Raw genomic sequence first — 23,617 nt, 5'->3', positions numbered from 1 at the left:
GATAAGTCAAAAACTTGATTCTGCTCTGCTTGTTTAAAGCCCTAATACTTAGATCTAAGTTATCCTCTTAAGTAAATCAAGGATCATTAACACAATTCTATCATGTCTCCTCCCATATTCATTAATTTATTATGAAAAATGTTTGATAAATTCATTGAACCAACTGGTAGTATCCTAGACACTCACGACTCTTCTATGGTTTCGTAACTTTACTAGGTTGTCGGATTGGAAGATCAACTTTAGTATATGTCAGCTCCATCTCAAGCTGTGTATTCCTAACGTATTAGATTCTATAACTAGATTGCATATACCCAATTCAACCTTTTATATTTTTATTTACAATCTTATATACTGATAGTCGGTCTAAGTTTTAGTTATTATTGAGATTTCAATGCAGGAATAGGATGATACAAAATTTAAAATAAACTTTACAAGTAAAGTATTTTTGTTTTGTTACATATTATATGGACCAATAGATAATCCATATTGGATGTACAGAGATTTCATCCCACGCTCTAATGAAACGCGTGAGTGCAGGGATCTCATCCCGTTTTGTACCGTCCGTAAGAGTATATGAATAGTTAAAGAAACACTGAAACTGAACAAATTGATGGGCTAGTAGTTGGGCCCACATGATGGGTCAATAAAGCATTAACGGGCCAAGCCCACGTGACTTCTCCTCTCTACTTTATTATTTTCGTACTTGTCGGCTTTTGTCTTTTTACATGTACATGTACAAGGAAGAAATGGAAACAGTTTGAATTGTACATTGCCCATATCTCCATGACTATAAAGCTTTAGCTTTCTTAAATCAGAATGTAATTAATTAGTTTTTATATTTCACATGCATACACGTAAGCCGTAGGGGTGTGGCCCTCTACTTTTTGTTGGTCCAAAAGTCGATAGTAATCGTAAAATTAAAATGAAAACAGTAGTGGGTTAAATTACGTTTCTGTTATGTTATCTGGTGTCAGATCTTTAAACACAAATTGGTGGAGAGTGACGATGACAAAAGTATGGTTGTGGTGATCACGTGGTCACACTAATTGCTTCTTTGTCTTGTCTACTTAGCCAGCTTACTCTTATGGACCACCAACACCAAGCATATTCAGTTTCAGTAAGTATTGCAGTATGCATAATTTTATTATTATTATAAATGGACCGTCACTTTCTTTTATATGATTGTGTATATATATATATATATTACGACAATATTTGACTCATGACCAGACCAAGCACAACTATGTGAGTGCAATCAAAGATAGAGAAGAGCCGTGTAGGGCATTAGCCAGAGTGATGTCATTTGAAAGATAAGCTCAACTCAACTAATTAGGCAGAAATTATGTTATATGTTATTAAAAGGAATTGATGTCACTCATGTTGTCATAGATAAGGAGAACATCACAGCTCATATATTGGATAACAATTTTTGATTAAACGCACTCAACTCTAATTTCAGTTAAAAAAATAATAATAATAATCTTCCTTCTTTTAAATTATCAGATAATATCAAGAAAGAAAAAATAATAAATAAACCGCTATTGGATGATATGATTATAAAAGAACAAAAGAAGGTTTCATGAACTCATCAATTCAAGCTGATACAAGTATTAATAGGAATAATCATTAAAATTTTTACCATTTTAAAATTCTAAAAAATTAATTAAAGTATACATAAGGTCTCCCAATTTGGGTTGTCATGACAGTATCAATTTGGAAGTTGTGTGAGGTTTTAAACATAAAAAGGTTCGTCTGGTCCCTATTAAATCCGATTAGAATATTGAGTTAATGCCTCTTTGAGTGGGATCTAAATATCTAATGGAACAAGTGGAATATACGAGTAGATGAGTAGCATATTTTATTTAAATGGGTTGATAATATTTTATGATAAAAAGGTGAGAAAATTGATGTAAAATAATGTGGAATCAAGAAAAAGAACGGATGCGATTCTTTAATATAATAAATTAATAATGGTTTAATTTTATTATAAGATTAAGAGGGGACATTATTGAGATGCATTTCTCAATCATTTCGGTCACATGTCACTTCAATGTATGGTAGAATGATGAGAATGCCAGAGAGGATATGGAATTATTGATATTTAAATTTAATTTATACAATATTATCAACCACTGGGTTCCCCACTTCCCCTCTGACAACTATTCACTTTCAACACTCTCATTCATCATTCTCTTTGACTATATATAAATATATTATTCTTCTCTAAATTCCTTCACATTCAGGCAAAAATTGCAGATTCAATGATTTACCTATCAATAGAACTAGAATAGCAATGGTCGTGGCCACAAAAAGTTTAATCAACCAAAACCAAAAGGATCTTTGACACTAAACACAACGCTTCAAAGTGCTTCTTCTCCTGTGCTCTACACTTTAAAATGTTTTACCACGACAACCTCCAGTAGTGCGAATGCACTCATTTATCAAAAACTGTGGAGGGCTGACTATTCTGGAATAAAATAAATTGGGCCAAAACTTTATCTGCTTCATAAAACTTAGGCCCAATTTCAGTTTCCTTGCCTTTACATCAAAATCTGATAGACAGATAAATACACATCACAATCAGCAGTTGTATTTTCCTCTCTCCCAAGGGAAAGTGAAACTGTAAAATCCAATAGGTCCACTGATATTGTTTTATATATTATTTCTTCCTTCGTTGTCGGGACCGAATTAATTTGATTCTTATATACTGTGTGATGTATAGTTGAGTAACATGTACTGATGAATCTAGTGTATGGAAATTGAAGGATACTGTTAAAATATGGGCAGGAGTGGCAAAAGGGGCAAACAAAGTTGCTATAGAATGCCAGAAAAGAGAGAAAAATTATGTATATTTCTTATGTATTGAGTTCACATGATTGAGTCAATTTATACAGAAAATGTAAAGCTATACAAGGGATATAATCAGAGTTATAAATGTAGAATATTTGACAGTAAAGAATTTCCTGATGTTACTCCTAGAAATCATGTCAATTGCTTGATTCCAGGTTGCTTAATTCCAGCAATCTTCCTTCCATATTTGCATGATTTACTTCCATATTCCATCACTCTCCCTCAAGCTGGTGGTTTGTAGATGTCAAAAACTTCAAGCTTGTGAAGCAAATATGAATGTTGTTGACTACACAATGGTTTTGTAAAAATGTCTGCTGGTTGCTCTGAAGTTCGAATATGATTTGTCTTGATTACCCCAAATCTTTTAGTAACCCAAGAATCCAGACAATCTCATATGTAGTTTTTGCCATAGCTCTGTATTCGGCTTCTGCTGAAGATAGTGATACCGTCGACTGCCTCTTTGTCTTCCAAGAGATCAAGGATCCCTCAAGCTTTATACAATAACCAGTGAGAGATTTTCTTGTCATGGGACACGTACCCCAATCTGAGTCACAAAAGGCTGTTATGTCCAAATTCTTGTCTCTTGGTAGAAGAAGTCCTAAACCTGGACAAACTTTCAAATATTTTAGTACCTTAGTTGCTGCCTCTATATGGGATTCCTTCGGGTCATGCATGAATTGGCTTAGGATGTGAACGGCATAACTTATGTCTGGTCGTGTCATGGTGAGATATATTAGCCTTCCCACGAGTCTTTGATAGATGGTAGGATCCTTCAATGGGGAATCATCTTCTGATGATGACATTTCTTTATCATATTGTTGGCTTGTGAGTTTAGTGTTCTGTTCCACTGGAATCATGCTTGGTTTACATGCAGATAATCTAGAATCTGATACTAGCTCAAGAACATATTTTCTCTGACTGAGGGATATGCCAACGGGGGATCTTGCAATCTCAATTCCCAAGAAATACTTAGGTTCTCCTATATCTTTTATGCGAAAATGTCCGTTGAGGTGTTCTTTTAAGGCTTGAATGGCATGTGCATCATTCCCAGTGATAAGTATGTCATCCACATAAATGATTAAGGCAATAAATGAAGTACCTTTATGCCATGTGAAGAGAGCCTAGTCATTTCTGGATTGAACAAAGCCAATGTCTGTAAGAGCTTTCGTGAGTTTAGCATTCCATTGGTGAGATGCTTGCTTCAGACCATAGAGGGACTTTCGAAGTTGACATACATTATTCTCCCCCTGGCGGCGAAGGCCCGGAGGGAGATCCATATAAATCTCCTCATGAAGATCACCATGGAGAAAAGCATTGTGCACATTCATTTGGTGGAGAGACCTATCATGAACAGCGGCAACAGATAGAAAAGCTCGAACAGTAACATGTTTAGCAACGAGAGAAAAAATTTCTTGGTAGTCAAACCCTTCCCGTTGAGTGAACCCTTTGGCAACCAAATGAGCTTTGTAGCGTTCAATGGACCCATCAGCCCGATGTTTGATCTTATATACCCATTTGTATCCAATAGGTTTCCGATGAGGGGGTCTAGGTACAATGTCACAAGTATGATTTTGTGCTAGAGCATGGAGTTCATCAGCCATGGCATGCCTCCACTGTGCATGAGGAACAACATTGGAATAGGAAGATGGTTCTTGTTCTGCGGAGATCTGACTGATACAGATCCAATGGGCAGAAGAAAGACGGTCATAACTGACATAGTTGGTAGTAGGGTAAAGAGTACTTTCGGCAGTCTGAACAGTAAGGCAGACATAATCAGCAGTCCAAATGGGTGGTCGGGTGGACTGTGTGGAATGGCGGGGGGTCAGCTCTGAATGATCAGGGGAACTGACAGGAATAGTAAGGGAAAAGTCTTCTAAGGAAGAAGATTCTTCGGTATGATCTGTAGGAACACCAGTAGAGTCAGCTGTGGTTGGAGAAGTACCCAGATCTGCTGTAGGTGGTATCATAAAATATGTGCTAGAAAGAGATGGGTGATCTTTCAGAAAAATTGATGTCTGTTGGGGAGGAATGGTGGACTGAGCAGGAGTGTCCATAAAAGGGAATGAATCTTCATTAAAATTACATCTCTAGAAATTAGAAATTTGTTTCCTATCTGATCATATAACTGATACCCCTTCTGATGCATAGGATATCCCATGAAGACACAGCGAGTGGCCCGAGGACCAAACTTGTCATGAGCCCTAAGATTAGTAACATAGCACAAACAACCAAACACTTTGAGATGACTAATATCCGGGAGTTTCCCAAAAAGAAGTTCATAGGGTGTCTTACCATTAAGAACTCTAGTAGGCATCCGATTGATCAAGTTGTGGCTGTGACCACACATTCGCCCCAAAAGGTGATTGGTATGTTGGCTTGGTGTTTAAGGGCTCTGGCGACTTCTAAGAGGTGTCGATGTTTTCGTTTAACCATACCATTCTATTGGGGTGTGTAGACACAAGAACTTTCATGGATAATACCTAAAGAGGAAAAATACGAAGAACAATGGTGATTAAAGAAATCACGGGCATTATTCGTTCGTATTCGTTGAATGGATAAATTGAATTGTGTTTTGATCATGGAAACATATGCCTGAATTTTGGAAAGGGTTTGGGTTTTAAAAGGCATGAGATAAACCCATGTTCCTCAGGAGAAGTCATCAACTATGGTGAGAAAGAATCGGGAGCCATCATGGTTAGAAGTGTGACAGGGTCCTCAAATATCCATATGAACAAGGGAAAAAAGGTGGGTAGTGGTTGATGTGCTGTGTGGAAAAATGGTGCGGGATTGCTTGGCAAGAGGACAAACCAGACAATGAGGTTGTGGAACAGAAGCACTATGACCCAATCTTTGGTGCAAAATCAAGGAACCTTTATTAAAATTTGTATTACAATCAGAGAATTTTTTTTGAGTAATACAAGACAAAAGGTTTTGAGATTTTTCCACAGAATTAGTGATCCAATAGTAAAGACCGTTTTGAACGTTACCCGAGCCCATCAGTTTCCTAATCAAAGGGTCTTGAAATTAAATGGCAATTGTTATCTTGACAGATTTTTGAAACAGAGATAATGTTAAATCTAAAGGCTAGGACAAATAAAACATTATGGAGAACTAAGGTGTTGGTAAGCTGAACGATCTGTATTTGGGTAGCGGGAGCCATAGTTCCATTCGGCATACAAACAGATGTGTAGGATTTTGTGGGCGTATGAGTGAAATATTTTGAGTTGCAAATGATGTGGTCACTTGCCCTTGAATCAATTATCCAGATATCATCTTTAATTAAATTGGGACAACAAGATGTACCTGCATAGGATGCTGTATTAGCCAGGGGAAGCTGACTAATCATCTGAATTATTTGCTGATATTGCTCAGGACTGAATGTGGGTAAGTATCACGAGTGTGATTCCTTCGTTTGCAATAATCACAATAACATGCACTCCGTCCAAGCTTATTTGGGCTTGGTCCATGTTACCCACTTGTTTGATATGGCTCATTGGGATTAAAAGCAACTGGCCCATTAGAATTAGAGGAACTTGGCCCATGTGATGGAATAAATGAATTTGGCTTGAAATAATTTGACCCTTTGGATGGTAAAATTGAACCTGCACCATTGATATTAGTCTTTGCCCCATATCATACTTTTGACTCATTCTCTCCCTGATCTGAAAATTCTTTTGCGCCACCACTACCGCTTTCACTTTGCACTCCATCATGGATCCCTTTTTGTGTGACATTGAAAGCAGCAGTGTCGCTGATGTGGGAGCCATCGTGTGAGTTGATACCTTGGCTCTCATCTTGCACCCCCAACTGGTAAGTGCAGCGGAGCGTCGGCACCGGCGTGGTGGCAAGCATCTGTGTTCTGAAAGGCAAAAAACTATCATTTAAACCCATTAAAAAGTGGATTAATCGATCTTGATCTTTTACCCTTTTAATTTGTTGAGTCATGGTTGGCGGCCCCTCAAGTGGTTCAGCGACAGCGTCCAATTCATTCCAGATTGCTGATAGGCAGTTGAAATAGGATGTCACCGATAAGTTGTGTTGTTTTATTTCGATGAGGGGCTGCCGCAAGGTGAACATTTTTGCCAAATCAAGCTGGCCATACGTCTCTCGTATATTTGCCCACATCTCTTGGGCATTCTCTGTCTATGGTAGTCCGACGACAATCTCCTAGGTCAGGGAATTGATAATCCATGCTCGGACGAGAGTGTTGCAACGTTTCCAGTGTTTGAGGAGGTGAGATTCGACCGATGGTTTTTTGTGATCAATGACCGCTGGAAGTCACGGGCTCAAGTGGCATAATTATTTGATCCGGTGAGTGGTTGCTTGACAAGGACCAATTCGGTTCCGTCGGACGCCGGTGAGTGGAGAGGGTCGTCGGGTTCTGGTCTATTGGAGTTGTTTTGGACGATTTGGAATATTGGGTTGGATGTCTGACCCATGAACTCGAATGGGTTTGGGTTTGGTCAGATTTTGGATTCTGATTTTGGTTTTGGTTTTTTGTTGATTGGTTGGATGATGGTGAGGTTGTGAGTTGCGGGTTGGAGTTTGAATCCATGAGGGAAGTAGTTTGGTTTGGTTAAAAAAATAGTACTGATAACATTGTGTTAAAAATAAAAGAAAACTAACCCAAGTGACTTGTTTGCAGGTTCTGGAAATCTGGTGAGGAAGGATTTGTTGGGAAGAAGGATGCTCAATCCAAAGGCCTTGATTCACTGACTCTTAAATTCTTGGCTAGAGAGGGCTTGTTGGGTGGAAGCAAAATTAAGCAGGTAGCTCTGATACCATGTTAAAATATGAGCAGGAGTGGCAAAAGGGGCAAACAAAATTGTTGAAGAATGCCAGAAAAGAGAGAAAAATTATGTATATTTCTTAAGTATTGAGTTCACATGATTGAGTCAATTTATACAGAAAATGTAAAGCTATACAAGGGATGTAATCAGAGTTATAAATGTAGAATATTTGACAGTAAAAAATTTCCTGATGTTACTCCTAGAAATCATGTCAATTGCTTGATTCCAGGTTGCTTAATTCTAGCAATCTTCCTTCCATATTTGCATGATTTACTTCCATATTCCATCAGATAAATGGAAATCTAAATCATCTGAGAAATGGGGATTAATTTCAAGCTTAAACCATGGCTGCCCTAAAGAGAAAACAAGAAACCCATCAAAGAAATAAAGTTGTTGAACCCAGTTTAGTTAGCAAGATTATGCTAATTAAACATGGGTTCAACGACTTGACACTCAACAGTATAAAACTCTTATGCTCTGTTGATTGGTTTCAAATAATTACAAGAAAAAATCAACTGAGAAAAACTAAAGAAAACAACTAAAATGAGATGAGAAGAGAAGAGAAGAGAAATGACTCACCACCCTCTTCTTCTTCTTCGTCTTCTTCTTCTTCTTCTTTAGCTGCAGAAAACCTCACTAAACCCAGAGCTAAGCCGCTCTGTTTTTGGATAAGGTTAGTGAGTCCATTCAAGCATTTAATACCAAATAAGTATTTCAACTCGACGCGCCAAAATAATTGATCATTTTAGTCACCTTTGGAGTGATTAGAGATGCAGAAACTGTTGTGATTGGATTTTTTTATCAGATGTTAATAAAAAAAAAAAATGTTTAAAGATTATTTTGTAGGAGAAACTTTAGCCTTTTAAACTGAATTCCAAACTTATGCGTTAAGAGGTTTTACAAAAGATTAGACGATTTCTTAAAAAATCAATTTATAAACCAAGTTGAATGCATCTTAATTTATGAAATAGTGCTACCTGTTCATGAAATAATGTTATATATACAAATTAATGTGACACAATTTTTTTATTCTCAGTTTCTCACATCATTTATCAAATTCTTCATTTGTTACTTTGTGTAAATTAGCATTTGTTAAGTTGATTTTGTGTACAAATTCATCCATTTACTTTGTATCATGTCAATTTATATAGAAAAATTTGTATAAATTTGTAAATCTAATATTATTCATTTGATTTTAAAATACACCAGGTAAATTGTAACTTCCTTCAGAACTCGTCAGAGGTCAATTCAGATTGTCCAATATGGAAAAATTATGTCCTGCATTCATACACTCTTTCAGCTATTCAGAACCCTCCCTTTACAGACAAGAATAAGAAAGGTACAGAATAGCAGAGCATTAAACTTTTACAAAATAACCCCAGTTAGACCTATTGACAACTACAAATTTCATTTTTCATCAGAACATACAACTCAAAGAACAATACTATATACAGAAAAGCAAAATGGTGTAAATCTAATTCAACTAATGATCCTAAAAAAGAAGCTAACACGTATATGGCAAGTCAAATATCTTGGATAATGACGGAAGAAGCCAAGCAAAGAATCCAAGATTTGTTTCTCCCTTCAATCTTTGCGATGAGTATTCTACCATCATATTCCAGAGGTCCCCAATTGTCCATTCATGTAAAAGAATCCACTGTGTCACCTGTATTCTGATGTCAAACGGATTCTCATCACCATAGTAGACATATATATTTAGCAAATTAAGATCATGCACAGAGAGAAGAATGTAATAGGCCTCATGACATGATGGTGGATAACATATAAGCACTTGAATTTACCTTGCGGCAAAAAATTTAGAAACGTTGGCCAGATGATGGTGTAAAAATGATAAATGACGAAGAAATTGCAATAACAAGAACAAGATAAATACTTGGCCCAGGTTCTGTAATGCCTTCATGCCACATGTATAGTATGAAATAAAAGGTCTTAATGCCTGAAAGAAAATTATTAATTTTTTTATATATATCAATGCCAAACAAAAACAAGAAATGAGCTAGGAGAAGCACGCACCCAAAAATATATACAGTGTATATATATATATATATATCGTGCCTTTACAGTATTCTTATAAAGAATTATTACCTGTGAAGCAGCAAGCCACTGAATTATGGCCTTCAGCTCAAGATCTCCCCCAAAAGACGCACATCCCCAATTCCCAGTCACAATCCCTGGAGATTCCTTATGTCTCAGAAACTTACAACTCTTCTGGTCAGAATTTCTGAGCATCAGATTTACAGATATTCCTTCATTTGTTTCAAAACCAGTTGAGGAAGCTTCATGTAACTATCAAAATTTAAATTAAGAAAACAATTAAAAATTTAATCTTTGATTTACTGTACAGAAGCAAGATCAATTTATTCTACATTTACAGAACTTCAAATAACAGTGCATCAAATTAGAAAGCTAGTCCAACATGTCTGTCAACATCCAATTGACATGCTGAGAAGATTTTAAATTAAGAAAGCAAATCAGTAGACAGAGTAATTAAGAAATCGCACCGAAAAATTATTCCTCGATATGTTGTCTTTATCCCTGGCTTCATGAGGTCCCATGTCTGGAAAAAGTCTCTCATATCGACCAAATTTAGATTGATCAATAAATCCACAAAGAGCCTTATTTGTCTCCCCATCAAAGAAGCAAGTACATATGATATTTGAATAACAAAGGAAAAAAAAAAAAAAAGAAAGAAGAAAATCTGCAGATTTTAAAGAATGAGATGGCATAACTCCTTTTTACTTTTGTCTCGTGTCTAGATATAGGAACAAACTTCATAAACCCATAAGAAAAAAAGGAAAGTTCTTTGAACTGGATGAAGTATGCAAGATGCGATTTGAGAGCAACAACACTCAACAAATCAGCAACTTGGATGAATATTCTGACTAATTTGAGGTTTCTAATGGAACTGACACGTATTCTCTAATTAATTTGTCGTGTGTATTTGAGGTGTTCAAAACAAAAATGTACATACCAAAGGAGGTATTTTAGCGCATATTGTTTCGTTCCAGGCCAGCATAATGCATCTATAGCAATTATCCTCGTTTTACGTCTACTAAAAACATAAACATTCCTTTTATCCGCATGATCACCAGAAAAACGAAATGACGGGGCATACATACACCATGTAAAGATGATACAAGTATCACATAATCAACTACAACACAAGTCGATTAAAAATTAATAATTCTTGTACATATGCTTGATATTGCCAACTTTTAGGGATATAAAAGATTTAAGTCATTTATGTATAATAATGAAGGATGAGAATCAAATAAAACGCTTAACCTAATACACGAAGACATAACATGTCAACATAATATCTTGATATTCAAGTTTTATAATATTAATTTATTGATAATTCCCAAACTAAGACTTGTTGCAATATAAAGGATTTCTAAACTACTTAGGTTTTACATTTATGTAGAGTAGTCATAAATGTACGAGAAGAATTAAAAAATTGTACTTTTTTGGCAAAGCACTATTTTAGTTTCAAAAAAGCATTTAATTTTAGAAAAAGTTTATTTTAACATTATACACATAGTTGGAACTATGGTAATACAGTTTATAGTCCTAAAACTTCACCCAGCAAAATCGTGTCCTTCAGCAAGAACCAAAAACTTCACTTTCAACATCTTTTATTTATCTAAGTATAAATAAGAAACATATAAAGTCAGTCAAGCATCCTATTATGTGTCTGTATCTCCATTGAATCAAATCTTGGATTTACCAGTTCAATGTGTAAGACTTACCCATTATAGTCTGAGAATCTTTCTGCACCAACAATTTCTATAGCCTCATTGTCGGCCATGGAAGGAAAGAAAAGCATCCCAGCAATTAATTCTGGATTGATCATGAAACAGATCTCTTCCTACGTAAGATCGTAATGATAATAAATATACTAAGAAATCATAGACTCTACAATTGAGTTGGATCCAAGAAGATAATGGCTCGTGTGACACATGAGAAGGTATATATTGCAGGAAAGCAACTTAAAAGAGAAGGCATGCATGCCAAAGAATAAATTCTTGGAAAATAAATTGAAATATAGGTGATAAAAAATACCTAATTAGGCACGAACCATGAAGGACTCGACAATCTTAATATTTAACAAGAAATTTTACCTGTGCACAGCCCCTATGAAGTGCACCACCTCCAATATACTTGTTTGCAAAATCCATTTGAAGAGTGTCAGTGGAGTGATCTTCTATTGAGCCTAAACTGTAAGCCTACAAAGTATAAAATTGCCTTATCAACAGCTAAAAGTGTGAAACTAAACAAATAAAATTGAACACAATAGATTATAGAAGTATCTTGAATTACCTCAAAAGGGCAGAGAGGAATGACAGATTTGCTCCAAGCGTCAGCATCAGGATAAGAGATGAATAAAGGATGATGGTCTAAAGGAAGAACCTTCCGCTCAAATGAGACAGAGCCAACAGGCATAGATGAGGATATCCTTTCAAAATAATGTACAATGCACTTTATTTTATTTCCCTGATTTTCACTATAACTTTCATATAGACTCCTAAAAAAAATGAAAGTTTTACACTATTCATTTACTAGCTTCGAGAATTAAATAAAGTTGTCAAAAGTAGACATTTACAAGAGTTTCAAACAAAATAAACCAAACTGAAGAAGAAATCAATTGATTTCATGGGATACACCTGAACCCATGAAAATCAAATCAACCATACAGCGAAATAGCTAACTCATGAAGTAAAACTTTGTGTTAAAAAAATAACACCTGCTCATAGTGAGACTTTAAAACAATCAGGTGAACAGGGAAATTCCTAATGTTTGTTTTCTACAACAAATGATAATAATCTTTACCCAAATCGTAATTACTTCCAAATCTTAGCAATTGGTGCAAGACATTCTATCCACCACACTATGCAAACATCCACAAGCCTCAATATCACACATATTGGAATATCCATATTTCACTATGATATTTCTAATACAGATGCATGGTATAGTTCAAACAGTCCACTATAAAAAAATAAATAAATAAAAAGCTTAAGGTTACATGCGCAAACAATTCATCAAAGTTGATGGTAGGAAGATGGTTTGCACCTCTACTAGTGACTAGGAACAAACAAAAGAAAGAGCATGCAAGAAGAGAACCAATCAATTCCTGGAAAGCAAAATTTACACTATCAATGATTTCGCCATATTAGAAAAACAACCGAAAGCGAAGAAGAATAAACAATGAAACCACTGGAAAAGGCCAAGCAACAATTTTTAAGATGATAAGATGTTGTCTTATCTAATAGATTAGATGACACAAGAAATATCAAGTTTTGCAGCACTTATGCAACTTATATACAGCATCTTGTAGTAGACCTAAAAACATATATTTATGCTTTGGCAGAGCCCTGAATCGTGTGCCTAACAGTTGATAGCCCAAATATAAAGATACCTGGCTGAGGAACGCTATGCCTGCTTCCTGTGGACCCAATATGCGGAGACCTGTTTTGATGTCATATTTTCCAAGAAAATCATCTGCATTTTGATAGTGACTTTCTAATAGAGAGGGCAACTTCAAGAGAAAATTTGCTAGAGCCGGAACAACCTCTCCAAACCACTTTGTCGATTCCGCCCAAGATATAAGCTGCACAAATCCTCCTTATTCAGCTTCAGATATAATAATGTCTTTATGTAATTAGCTATTCATTAATCAGTTCGCTAATATCTTATGCTTATCCAAATTATCTTCAAAAGAGAGCTTTTGACATACATTATGATTCCAAGCCAACAATTTCTTCATGATTATATAGCATAACCAAACCCATCAACCCAAAACTCACAAATTTCACTTCACATTCAAACTATTAAACATAACCATCAACACAGAACTCATAAATTTCACATCACATTAACCAAAATAAACCAACAAAACTCAAGTGAAAAAAATACCCATTAACACAAAATTCACTTTAGATTGATACTTCAACGACACAACTTTCATCCAGCCAAAAAAATAAATAAATAACCCATAACCCATCAACAAAAAGTTCATAAAACTCAACTCAAATTCAAACTATAACCCCAAATAATCAAGTAAAAACATACCCATTAACACAAAATTCATAAAACTCACTCAAATTCAAACTAAAAATCCAAATGAAAAATAGTGATCTTTTTTCAGGAGAGAAAGAATTACGTCATCGAAGAAAAGTGCGTAACCATTGAGGGAAAAAGGCGCGAGAGGTTCAAAGAGAGAGAGAGAGCTTCTGATGTCACAAATGGCCACAGAAATCACTTCTCCTGAGTTAACCCGGCTGTGTTCGGGTCCTTTCGCCATTGATTTAAGAGCTTCGACTACTTTCGATGGCCAAAACAGAGTTGATGATCGAACCAACAATGGCAAGTAGGGTAAAACCGAATTCAAGTCTTCTCCTTTCTCCATTTCTACTTCGTTTTGATGCTTCGCAGTCACTGTCTCCGTTTAGTTACATACATTACTGCTGATTGGGGTCGCGGCCTTGCGGGTGGTATTAATAAGTTATTTACCGTCTCCGTTTGCTTACATATATTTTTTTGAGAGTAAACAACTTTTTCCCACCCAAGGTTTGCCCTACTTACCTTTCCCATCCAAAATGTTTCAAAATACCACTTTTTCACCCAAAGTTTATATTTTGCTAACATCCAAAGCCGATTCTGGTCAATTCCGGCAGCGAACATTCTCTTTATCACCATCATTTAAAGCTCTGATTTATTTTCTACAAAACTCTTCTCACTCTGGTACCTAACTTCTCGTCTATTGTTGGCCATTATAAAGTTAGAGTTTCCTATTGTTAAATGATTTTCGCCTGATTTCGGTGGCGAATATTCAATCGATCACCACCATTTGATCCATTGGCCTCCACTTTATAAAACCCCTCCTACCTTAGCTCTTGGTAACTTGTCGAACACCGACTGAGGAAGTGAAGTGTATTTTGGGTATTAACGGAATATAAACTTTGGATGAAAAAGTAGTATTTTGAAACTTTTTGGGTGAAAAAATGTCATTAAGGCAAACCTTAGGTGGGACAAACATCTCCTCATTTTTTAAATATTCTATATTAAACCAATAATAAATAGTGTAATGACCATAACGCCCTTATATATATTCTTGCTCTTCAATTCGTTGAATTGGTACAACTTCAACATAAATTAACTCATACTCTTGTTTTTATACCATATCAAGTTTAAATGTTGGATAAAGTTTGGTAGTGATTTTGTTAACATCTATGAAATATGTTTGTTAATAGGATTGGACACATGAATATATAATATAGCAACAAAGAGAAAATCACTTTGCCCTCTATAGTTTCATTAAGCCTCAATTTGTGGAAAATTATCTAAGTTTTTGTTAAATGTTTTTGATAGTTTTAGAAATGTGTCAAAAGAGTCCCAAGACGGTGACGCCGTTAGATTTTTCCTATTAAAATTGACTTGTCAAAGGTTAAATTAATCATTTAATATAAAAGGATTTTAAACTAAATAATTAAAAAAATANAAACATTCCTAGTTCTGCAAATTTGTTAGAAGTGGGGGTTGAAAGGATAGTATTTTAAAGCTTTATATAATATTACGACTATGAGGTACTAGTGAATCAATATTTTCATCTCCTGAGCTTGTCATTCACATCCCCAACAATGGGTACTCTATAGATAATCATATCCTCGTTGCAAGGATGAGATTATCATAACTTACCTAAATAGTCCACAAAAAAAAAAAAAAAAAAAAAAAAAAAAAAAAAAAAAAAAAAAAAAAAAAAAAAAACTTAGAAAAATATCATTCTTGTAATTTATATTTAATGGAACATCTAAATTATGATATCACGTAACCAATGATGATATATACAAATGAAACAATATAAAATCAATTGGAATACAAGAAATATACATATACGCATGCACAGGGGCAGACCCAGCCCCTTGGAGGGCCTACCCTCACATTTTAGAAAAAAATTATTTATATAGTCAAATAAAAAAATTCTATTAATGAACTTATCTTTAAATTAAAAAAAATGAGAGATATTATACATATATCCAAACTCATAAAAAACTTGCTATTAATATATATATATTTCACACTTACATCGTATTAAAAGTTTTAAAAATCTCTCCACTCTTTTCTACGTCCATCTGTTTTTTATGATTTTATCCCTAAAATTATTTATTTTCTCATTTTCTCTTTCACTTTCTTTATGTTATTCGTTCTTAAAACTTTTAAAGATTGAAATTGTTAAAACTTTCACTCATTAAGGTGCCACGATTAACTTCGTTTTTTGTTTTCTCAATTTGAGGTATTTGTATTGCTTATTTCATTTTAGTTTATTTTAGAGTTGAATCATACTTATTTTTTGGAGGTTTTTTATTATAATTTGATAGAAAAAAGCATGGATCTTACGAGTTTGTTTTGTATTTTGTGTTTAAGAATGTTCCTACTTTCTCAAATTAAACCTTAACTATATTTATTAAATGTTATTCTTCGCCCTTCACTCACCATTTTCCTATATTTCAAACGTCACCGTTTAGCTGCTCAAAATTATTAGAGAAGTTTGAGTTATTATCTATGTTTGTACTAAGAAAATTTTACGTTTTTTTATTAATTCATATTAAAAGTCAAGGCAACGTTGACTTAATTTAAGTTTTGGTTGACTTTAGCTTAAGCTAGCTCTGATCAAAATCATGAAAATTTATATTATAATCTTAAAAGCAAAAAAAAAAAAAAAAGGAAAAATAAGAAATTTGAGTTGAACATTTTTGGTGGTTTGTGATTATTGTAAACTCTGTTAATTATATTTGATTTAAGTAGATAGTTAAATTTCTGTGGTCTTTTGCTCTCTTTAATTGAAGAGGTTTTTCCACGTAAAAATTTTCTTGTGTTTCCTTGTGAATTGAATGTTATTTTCAACATAATTTACTCACGATTTTGCTTCTCGTAGATTTATTCAAGTGGTAAAGTATCGTATTGTTGTATTATTTTCTTTCAGATTATTGATATTATATTATTTCTTTTGCTTAGGGTTTGTTGATTTTTTTTTTAAATTTTCACTAGTTGTTTGACAAAAAATGGCAGAGCCACGGAGGCCCCTCCTCAACAAAAATCCTAGTCCGCCACTACACATGCATTCCTCTCTATCACATAGATTTAAATTATCAAATATTTGTAATTGTGTCAATAATTTTCTTATACATTTATTACATGGACACAAACCAATTTCACATAAAGGGACATAAATAACATTACTCGTTTTGAACTAGTTTGCCCAATTTAGGTTTCGGATAAGATTTTTATGTGTTGGGCCTGACCGAACCGGGCTAAAGCCCGGATGTGAAATTTAAGAGTAGAGGTATTTTTACCCCACTAATGAACTAAAGAAACATCATTCTAATTTCTTAATACATCCCATTTCAAACTTCAAAGTATTAAAATTAAATATTTTTCTTATTACCCTTCATAAATTCTATAAATGCCCTTTCCATTTTTTTTTTTTTAAATTTCAAAAGAGTTAAAATTTTCATTCCTTTTACATATGTTATATACCTCCCACAATCATTATTCCTAACCAAAATTTTAGATTATGAAATTGAAGGTTCATAAAAAGCTAATTTTTTTTTTTTTTCAAATATTCCCAACAACATAATAGAGTTGAACAGCACAAAAAATATATAGTTTAAAATAACTACCAATACTTTGAAAAAAAAAAAACAATAAATTTATATGTAACTACAAACAATCTCATATTCCAAATCCTATTTTTATTATTCATTCTCATACCAAAAAAATAAAAATAAAAATAGGGTTTATAAGATAATAGTAGGGTGTAAAAAGTAACAGTAAAGGATAGGAAATTCAAGTTAATTGTAATAATTTAATATATGAATAAATTTGTCCTTACAAAATTCAATAAAAAGTGGGGTTTCTTTAATCCATTAGTGGAGTGCACCAGGTTATTTTCGCGATGATCTAACGGTGAATTTCGCTTTGGTTTTGCTCAAATTTCATTATGTTGTTGTTGATGGAAAGATCTTCACATCGAACGACCAGTTTCTTGATAACCATTATTTTTGTGGAGTTTTTCCTCAAGAAAGACAATCAAATCAAAGAGTTTGAGTTGCAGAATTTCAATCCATCTGTAGTTCAGTTTGACGATTGAAAGGTCATCTCTAGCATAATCAACCTGATATTTGGTTAGAACGCAGAGGACGTTTGGATCTTTAATCTGTTTTTTTTTTTTATTATTTTAGTGGCTAAGTTTGGAGTTATACAACCTGCAGTTCGGATGCTTTGCTGGTGATTTTACTTAATCTCTTTGTAAATCTTTTGTGTATTTCACTTTGTTAGAGTTGCGATAAAGCTCTGAGTTTGTGTGAAATATTTTTGATGGATTGTGGCTATTGTGATTACTTTTTATTATAGTGAATTTAAGTGGATCATTATATCCTGTGGTTTTTTAATCTCTTCACATTGAAGAGGTTTTTCTATGTAAATTGCTTATGTTCCTTGTGAATTTTGATTGTTGTTTTCAGGTGTATTTGCTGAAAGTTTTGCTTCTCACATATTCATTCAAGTAGAAAAGGTTTTGTTAGTGCATTCTTTCCATTCAATATACACTCATTTATTCTAATTTGAAAACATGAGAGTTTATATAAGATTCTGTATATTTAGTATTATTAATATATATTTGATCTAAAGCTAATTCTTGCTTCTTTTCTCATACTTTCATGTGCAAGTCTTGCTTTTAGGGATTATTAATATGTGAAGTTGATTAAGTTTGTAGAGGTTATAAAAGAAGTTTTGGAATCCAATTTTGCTCACACTAAATTAAAAACAGTATAAGTTAAATCGATGAATTTAAAAAACTGTAATTTATATTTTGTGGAGACTTCATGATCACATTTTATACCTTTTACTTAGGAAGAAAAATATAATAAACAACTTAAACTAGTACCCTATCAAAGATGTTGGGTATTTGGTTAACACACTTTGGCATTAAAGTACTCATTTTAAGGTGCAGCGGAATATTACCAAGTTGATTAAGTAATTCCAATTTGAACACATCAAACACAAGTGCGGAAACTAAAGAACACAACAATATATTAAATCCACTTTTAGCCTACATCCATGGGACTTTGTTCAGATCGAAACAATCTATTAAGTGAAAAACACATTACAAGATATAATTCAAAGCTGATCTAAGTTATAGTAAAAAGAACTCCCTTGTTCAACTTTACACTTAACACCACACTCTGAATCCTTAACGTGTAGCAACTTCTTCGGATCTACTTCATGCCGGGAACACACTCGTGAACAACTTGTAAACCATCAAACTTCAAGTGTTTAAGCAACGCACCAGCATCAGCAAAGGAACCACATTCCAAGAGTAATCAAGTCAATGTTTGATATGGTGAGGTTTTGGCACTAATTGAGAAAGAACCTTGAACCTTTAAGAGAAATAATACTCTAAGAAATTCAGAGTATGGAATGAAAACAAATGTTCAAAAAGGTTAGGTTCATTTATGCAAAAAGAAGAAATATATAATAAAGAGTTTCTTGCTTAGCAATGAAGTGCCACATCAGCCAATAAGGGGTTGACCCATTGTTTGTCCAAATAAGGAAAGTATTCGTTCTTTTGATTTGGACCACAAATCAAATTGAGAAAAATTACTTTATTCTCTAGGACCACCTAAGCATTTTGTGACATGTGTGAAGAAGTTCTAAAAAGTAAAAGACAAAGATAAACAATATCTTTTCAACTTTATCAGACATGCAACTCGTGTTGAGTGGCAAAAAATCTGAAGCGAGAGTGTAAATATAGACTGTTGTGCGCATACACTTGAAATGAAACAAGCTAAGATACAAGTCTAGCAAACAATGTGCACTAAGAACTGACATGCACACACAACTCATAAGTTTGACAAAAATGAATATGCACACATAACTCATAAGTTTGACAAAAATGAATATTCTACAAAAGAAAGAAATTTGTTAGTTTATATAAAAAATTTCAAGAGTTAGTGGGAAGAGTAAAAAATTCTAAAAGGCAGGCTTTGTGAACGTTTTATTCAAGAACTTGCACTTAAGATTGATAGTCAGCAGTCAGCAGTCCACAGGTTAGACTATTATAACACAAGTTCTACTCATTAATTCTACTTAGTATTAATTAAGTAATTAATAGTTTAATACTACTTTAGTCCACAGGTTAGACTATTATAACACAAGTTCTAAATCTGTGATTCATCTAATAGACTTGAGAAGCCCGTTGGTTACACCTTTTTTTTTTTTTTTTTTTGCCACTTTAGTAACGCCTCAACCATTGGATTGCAATAAATAAATGGCTGAAAATTTGTATTAAAAATTGAAGTCAAACTTGTAAATTGATATAGATTGACCCTTCATAAGTAAGTCCAATTAGACTTGATTAATTTTGTTTGTTGGATTCTATTGTTAAATGAATTTACATGTATGTAATACAAATCACTGTTGGTATTGATGAACTTGTTTTTCTACAAATTTAAATTGAAACTTCTCTCTTGCGATGCTTTCTTGTGGTGCTTAGCCTTAGCGAAATTTTATGGCTTGACGATGCCATTACTTGTTTAGCGTAATGTACTCGAAGAAAAGTTAAAAACATAACAGTTTCATGCGTCTACATATACTTCTGCATATATTTAAAAGTCAAACTTTAGTTGGCAATAGTTATATAGATTTTAAACGTAATAATTTTGATTAATTTTTTTTCTTCAAGTATTAGATGACGGTCACCTCATCTAATGATGATGTCAATTCATGTGCGTATATTATTGTATATATTTATCACCATTAGTAATATTATTGAAATATATGCAAGAACACTCCTTAATTTATAAATAATACTATTGAAAAATAAGAAAAAAAAAAAATTTAAAGAACTATATCATACTAACGAAACATTTAGAAGAATCAAACTTTATAATATCTGTTTATTTCATTTATTTCGTTCGAGTTACATAAAACTCCAACAGATACGTACTCAAATAAGTTGTTTTATAAAACAACTCTTTATGAAACAAGTACTTGTTTCATCACCAAACTTATAATAATTAACCATAAAAGTTCTGAAATTAAGCATCTAGCATGAAAGATTCTGGCCAGGATCAACACCGAACTTCTTGCAATAATCTCTGTAATATCCGATACGAGCGTTAACCTTATCAGGATGCTTGCCACCGCATTCAAGACCATTAATTTTCCGAATTGTAGCTCCAAAGCCCTGGTTCATAACTGAGTGGACGTTGTTCATCCAGAACCACAAGGCAGTCTTGAAGGAGACAGCAGGGTCATTGGACACTGTTTCCGGAGCTTTGAGTCCATCGAATCCGAGAGCTTTTCCGCAAGCTCCGTAGTTGTAGTTCCAGGTGAGCTGCATTGGTCCACGGCCGTAGTATTTCTTTCCGGCGACACATGGATACTGTTTGTTTGATTGGTCACAGTAGGCATTTGACTTGTCAATTTCTTCAGTGTAGCATAAGTCTGAAAAATTAATGGAGAATGAAGTCATATAATTTATTGTCGTTTAGAAAACTCACATAAATCAGCTGGTCTTCGGATCAAATCTTGCTCGCACCAAGTTGGAGGGTTTGCTCATGTGATAGTGTCTTTTCATGGAAAAAGGAAGAGAATAGCAACCAACTAAAAGAGAGAAACAAAACTTACGTCCAGTTTCATGAGTAACATGAGCAAAAAATGCAGCAATCTCACGCTTGGATTCAACAGCAGAGCCTGATCCAAATTTAGGAAACGAACTGGCAGCCTTAAGAAATCCATCTCTTTTGTAGAAGCTCTTTCCAGCACAGCTTGCAGCAGCTTGATTCTTTATCCCATCAAAAAATCCAGGTGTAACAATACTAGCTACATTTTGAGACATGACATTTTGGGGAATAATGGCCAAGGCAAATATTCCCAACAGGGCAAATGTGAGTAAATCTTTTCTCATGTTGAGAGCCATTAGTTTTGAGAGAGTTTGTTTGAGTGATTAATGAGAAAGAGAGAAGGGATTTTTGATGTGTGAAAATTTAGTGGAGAGGGCATAGCTATTTATAGATTGTTGAGGGAGTTTGCGGGTCAAAAATGGCGTTGGACTTGTCAAAGAAAACAATGAAGATTAGGGACGCGTTGAAATAACGGTTTAATCATCTTTAAAAGTCTTGATTAGTGGCGGAAAATTGTTGCACAGCCAATAGATATCTTAAAAGATATGCTCCACTAGCACATATACGAGTTCTAGTAAAAAAAATATTGAATGCAATACAAATTTATGTTTATAACTCATTGATTTATATATCAGGTATCTGATATGTATTTATGGAACATTTTTAAAATGATTTTTTTTTTTTTTTTTTTGTTTATGAGTAAATGACATGTTCACATTGAAGGTTTAGCGAAATCCCAGGTTACCACCCTTGGTTTCATAATTCCAGATTCTCACCCTTAAATTAATAGAAAAATGTTTAAGGTAACACATAAAGGGTAAAATAGTCATTTACACCACAATAAATTTTAAAGAAAAATAAGAATTTCAAAACAATCCTCCATATCTCAAATTTCTCTCACAAGCACCCTTTCTCTAACATTTCTCTCACGGTGGTCAGGTTTGGCTTTTGCATGGGCCAAAAAGCAATGGCCAGATGGTTGCTTCTTGGCCCTCACATGACGACCAATATCTCGCCACTGTGAGGGCCAAGAAGCAAGCTAGATTTCGGCTATCATGCGAGGGCCTAATGGCAACGAGGAACTTAAGCGAGTGCACGTGATAGGCTATGCGCACTGGAGTAGCACATAGGGGTGTGGAAATGACAAATAACGAACGAGAAGATGAATTTGAGAGAGTAATTTTAGACATGTAATCTGTAGAATCTTCTTTCATTAGTCAAATGTGTACAGTCAATAGCTCTATTTGTATGAACAAAAGGAAAGAGAAAAGTGATTTTTGGAAAATGACATAATATTGACCAAACAAAGTCAAATTACAATTGTAGCCTTTTTGGCGCATTAGTCAACATTCCCCCTCAAACCAAGCTCCGTTAGGCTATGAGAGGAATTCTGAACAAATCTGGTCAATATTCCCCCTCAAACCAAGCTCCAGAAGGCTGTGAGAGGAATTTTGAACAAATATGAGATGATGCAACATAAAGGTGCTTTTGGGTCTGTTTGCAGCAACATAAAAGTGTTCTACTGCACTTTTGCAGCATGTTTGAAATAAGAAAAGCAAAATGAACCTCAGCAATTAAACTGAAACATCACAGATCTAAATTGAAACCTCACTGATTTACTAATTCTTTTTGCAAAAACCAAAGTAACAAACATGCAATAAAACTGAATTGAAATTCTTTGAGCCTGATCTGAACTGCTCTGAGCTGTGCTCCATTTTGCATCAACCAAAATAACAAAAAATTGAGCTGCTGAAATACCACTAAGCACTGAGCTGCTACTTTTCTTTGCATTGAACCCCCCAAAAAAAAAAAAAAAATTCAAAATGCAATTAAACTGAACTGTTGCACCTTTGTGCAACTAAAAAGAGACATAAAATTGAACTGCTTCCCTTTTGTGTACCACTTAAAGTACAAAAACAAAAAATGTTGAACTGCTTCTCCTGTACCTTGGTGCAACTAAAGTGAGGCAAAACTGAACTGCTTCTCATGCACCTCTCAAAATACAAAACAAAGTGCAATTGATGCTTCTCCTTTGTGAACCTCTCAAAATACAAAACAAAGTGCAACTGAATTGATTGCTTCTCCTACACCTTGGTGCAGCTAAATTGAGGCATAATTGGATTGCTTCTCCTGCACTTCTCAAAATATAAAACAAAGTGCAATTGAACTGAAACACCACAGACTGAGCAGATTAAGAAGACTTAACCTCTGCTTTGCTCACAACTGTCAATTTCTATCTTAGTTTAGCAAATTGTGAAGCAAACAATGCTT

General features: G+C 34.1%; 2 protein-coding genes across 2 annotated transcripts; both read right to left on the bottom strand.

The window, feature by feature from the left end:
* Window positions 1–8,870: 8,870 nt before the first annotated feature.
* On the bottom strand, window positions 8,871–14,088 carry LOC116125858 (poly(ADP-ribose) glycohydrolase 1-like). The gene is made up of 11 exons (XM_031411574.1): window positions 13,825–14,088; window positions 13,081–13,272; window positions 12,692–12,795; window positions 11,982–12,186; window positions 11,783–11,887; window positions 11,411–11,529; window positions 10,629–10,776; window positions 10,163–10,285; window positions 9,747–9,947; window positions 9,535–9,597; window positions 8,871–9,306 (listed from the first exon to the last, which is right to left on the bottom strand). Exons 1-11 carry the CDS (start codon window positions 14,068–14,070, stop codon window positions 9,145–9,147), a joined length of 1,668 nt encoding a protein of 555 aa, XP_031267434.1. The 5' UTR covers window positions 14,071–14,088; the 3' UTR covers window positions 8,871–9,144.
* A 6,499-nt stretch (window positions 14,089–20,587) lies between these two features.
* LOC116125854 (endochitinase A-like) lies at window positions 20,588–21,697 on the bottom strand. The gene is made up of 2 exons (XM_031411569.1): window positions 21,351–21,697; window positions 20,588–21,167 (listed from the first exon to the last, which is right to left on the bottom strand). Exons 1-2 carry the CDS (start codon window positions 21,640–21,642, stop codon window positions 20,767–20,769), a joined length of 693 nt encoding a protein of 230 aa, XP_031267429.1. The 5' UTR covers window positions 21,643–21,697; the 3' UTR covers window positions 20,588–20,766.
* Window positions 21,698–23,617: the final 1,920 nt, after the last annotated feature.

Source organism: Pistacia vera, unplaced genomic scaffold (assembly GCF_008641045.1).
Source record: "Pistacia vera cultivar Batoury unplaced genomic scaffold, PisVer_v2 Contig173, whole genome shotgun sequence".
In the NCBI taxonomy this organism is placed as follows: domain Eukaryota; kingdom Viridiplantae; phylum Streptophyta; class Magnoliopsida; order Sapindales; family Anacardiaceae; genus Pistacia; species Pistacia vera.
This window is presented reverse-complemented; position numbering and strand designations above follow the sequence as displayed.